The sequence below is a fragment of the Buceros rhinoceros genome, unplaced genomic scaffold (genome assembly GCF_000710305.1).
Source record: "Buceros rhinoceros silvestris isolate BGI_N320 unplaced genomic scaffold, ASM71030v1 scaffold23850, whole genome shotgun sequence".
Lineage (NCBI taxonomy): Eukaryota > Metazoa > Chordata > Aves > Bucerotiformes > Bucerotidae > Buceros > Buceros rhinoceros.
Window position 1 is genome coordinate 2,197 of NW_010389542.1, and position 3,347 is coordinate 5,543.

Consider the following 3,347-nt stretch of genomic DNA (forward strand, 5'->3'; position numbering starts at 1 on the left):
CAGGCAGGGGCCGTGCGTGCCTGTGCCCAGCTCTCCCAGGCTGAACGGGAAGAGGGAGCGGGGGTTTGCTTTAACCTTCACCTCCTGACTCCTCATCCCTTCTGCTGCCAGTCGCCCTCAGAGCACAGGGGAGACGAACGCGTCCTCTTGTGGCACCGGAGGAGCTCTGCCTGGGGTAGACAGGGTAAGAGCGAGTATCTCTCCTCCCGGTTGGACCCGTACGGCAGAGGGAGGCTGCAGCTGGCCTTGGACCTCCTGGGGACTTACTGCGGACCACAGCCCTCCCCCGAGAACTCTGGTTCTGTCTGAACGCTCTGCTCTGCTCTGCTCCGTTCGCCCCCATTAGGCTGGGGCTAAGAGTGAGCAGGAGCCCAAAGCCAGACCTCTCGCACCCCGCAGGACATCTCCAGTCTCTGCACAGCCACTGCCTCCACCTCCCCCTTTTCCCTGCAGGTCTGTTGACGCTCCCTCCTCCTCCTCCTCCGCTGCCGCCCCATCTGTACTCAACCCGGAGAACGCTGACCCCTCCATCCTCCATCCTCCAGCTCCTCTCCTCCTGCCAGGGGCTCTGGGAAGTGCCGGGTCCCCTCTGGAGCGAACCACTGAGGAAGGCAACTTCACCAGCGGCACGGGACTGCTTCCCCACGGGAAAAGGCAGGGTGGAGCTCCCCAGAGCTCCCCCCCTCCCCTCTGCCCCACTGCTGCTGGAGTGGTTCAGGGAGGAAGATCACGACTGCAAGCGCAAGGTGTGCGAGAGCGATCTGTGATGAGCTAAAGTGCTCTGGCTGGTCTCCCGGGGGAAAGAAAACTGCATGCCGGGCTGTCAGCGAGGCAGATCTACCTGGGGGGAGCTCCCAAGGCGGGGATTGCTCCTCTCACTGCACAGCTTCTCTTCCACGGGGGAAGTAAGACAGGAACAGGAGAAGTCTGGCCAGACTCCTCAGTCACCAGCTCTGAGAAATCACCTTGTTGTTTCACGGACCCCCACGGGCAGCAGCAACACCTTCACGTGTTTCAGTAGAGTGACCTCAGGGCCACAAGTGGCATCAAAACGGGAGGCTCCAACGTCAGCGTGTGGCAAGACAGCTCTGAGATGAGGTGAAAGGGGTGAAAGCACGGCGCTACGAGAGGAGACGAGCCCAGGGGCCGCCGTCCCTAGCTGCCGTCGCTCTGCAGTGACCTTCACTGCCGCCTCTTTCCAAGCGTTACCTGGTGAGATGTGATGTTCAGGGCAGGATTGGTGAGCTCGGTTTTATCCTGGGACTTCTCCCTCGCCAAACGGGCCGCTTCTTTCACCTCCTGGAACTTCTCTGCAAACTAGAGGGGAGCAGAAAAGTCACTCTGGTGCTATGCTGAAACACGGAACGAACTCAGACTGATGCCTGGGTTACTCCTCCCTTTGCAACTTCATTCAAGACGCTTCGTAATTTCTCTCCAACTAACAACAACATTCAGGGAACAGCCCCTTCTGCCCCTGCCCGTGATTCAGGCACTCAGGGCTGCGGCGTTCGCTAAAGAGCAAAGACACAAACTGAGCCCAAAGCGCTGATTCAACCTGTGATGCTCAAAACACTCTGCAAATATTACTTCAAAAACTCTTCCTGGCACCTTGGCGCCTTGCTGGCGATTTTAGCAGAGTGGGAACAGCAATCAATCACATCAGGTTCCCTCAGCCTCGTCTCCAGAGGCTGATCTCCCCTTCGGGGTTTCAGGGACATCCCCACCCCCGCCGGCAGCACCTGCAGCGTTACCTGCGAGAGATGCTGCTCCGACGCAAAGCCCAACCCGTAGACGGTGTTGGCTCGGCTGTCTGCCCACTGCCCGAACTTCTGGGACGTCTTTGTGAAGGTCATGTTGGGGGTGATGGTGCTGTTGATGATGGCCTGCAGAGAGAGGCAGCCACGAGAGTCAGAGCAAGCCCCGTCCTGCTGCCCTGGGTGCTGCTGTGGGGTTGATCACATAACCCCTGGGTGCTCCAGGAACAAGAGGAAGCTCTGGCTTTTCATCTACAAAACAACAGTTCAGGCTTCTGGGGACCGAAAGGCTTTCTAGGCTGGCTGTGTGACACAAACTAATCTTGATCATCTTGTCTACTGAAAAAGAAAGAAAAACAGCCTCAGCATCATCAGTTTCCTCCTCTGCTGGAAAAGAAGACAAGAGACAGCGCGGCTCTGGGGACTTCCTGGTGTTAACTTTCTGATGTTCCCCATTTTCGTGGCAAATGAGAAACAAAAAGAGGCTTAAGCAGCAGTCAGGAGTAGCTGTTAGGGAACACCCTCTGCTGGGTAAAAAACCTGCCTGGGAAGATTGCGGAACCTTTGCCATGGGAGGTTCAAGAAGAAGTCAGGAAAATCTTTATCACAAATAGTTCTGGGAAAGACAATCACGTCCTGTGGCAGCGACTGGCCAGCCTGACTCGGAGACTCCCTTTACCTCTCTCTGTGATCACATTCTATCTGCAGGGGTTGGTTCTAGCACAGGCGAGAGGCTCCCAGCTTGTGTTTCGCATGCTCGGGGGCGAGAAGAGAGTGGGGCAGGGTGGGACAATGTCAGAGCCTGGAGCACGTTCTTCGTCAGCTCAGATTCTGGAGTCTAGCACTGACCACACCTGAGCACGGAGGCAGCGGTTTACCTCCCGCTCCCTGCAGGGAAGATGCTACAGTGCCCGTGCTGAGAACCGACCAACCTGACGCCAAAGCCACCATCCCCAGAAGGAGCCCTGGCTGGAGTGGAACCTGCCCGGAGCTGCGGGGTGCTGCCAGCGGATGCCCCCTACCTTGGTGCCCCCCACGCTGATGATGCGGTACACGTTGCGTGTGGCATCGTAGAAATAGGAGACAGTCAAAGCGTGCTTGCTGGCCGGGATCCAGTTCCGCTTGGTGGCAGGGTCGATCTGGAAGACGTGGGCCCTGGTGCTGAAGATCGGCTGCTCCCTGCAAGAGAAACGCCCAGGGCTGTGGGGGCGGAGGGGAGCTGAGCCACGGGGGAAGCACATCCAGTTGCTGGCACTTGGCATTATGTCCCCCAGCAGCACTTCCGCTCCGCGACGTCTCCCCGGGGATCTCAGACGCGAGGAACCGAGCACTGCACCCCGCAAGGACACCACACCTCAGCCCACAGCCCTTCGCCGAGCCTCTGCGCGGGCAGCAGCAGCTCCCCACTGCCGGGGCTGGGATCACCTAGTGTCCTGTCTGTTGGGGGACTCACAGCCCCAGTTCTCCACCATCCCTGCAAGCTGCTTTTCCAAGAGCCCTGGGTTTCTCTGTGCTCTCCCCAGGAGCTCTCCGCAACTCCAGGACTCTCCTCCAGCTGGGGGACCCCTGGCTGATGCCCCTACAAAGAAGCCG

At 58.7% G+C, this 3,347-nt stretch overlaps 1 protein-coding gene across 1 annotated transcript; it reads right to left on the reverse strand.

The window, feature by feature from the left end:
- Window positions 1–1,209: 1,209 nt before the first annotated feature.
- Window positions 1,210–2,933, reverse strand: LOC104492140 (homer protein homolog 3; the record flags this gene model as incomplete). The annotated part of the gene is made up of 3 exons (XM_010134656.1): window positions 1,210–1,317; window positions 1,752–1,883; window positions 2,777–2,933. Coding segments are annotated over 3 exons (397 nt in total), but the record flags the coding sequence as incomplete, so codon positions are not given.
- Between the last annotated feature and the right edge of the window lie 414 nt (window positions 2,934–3,347).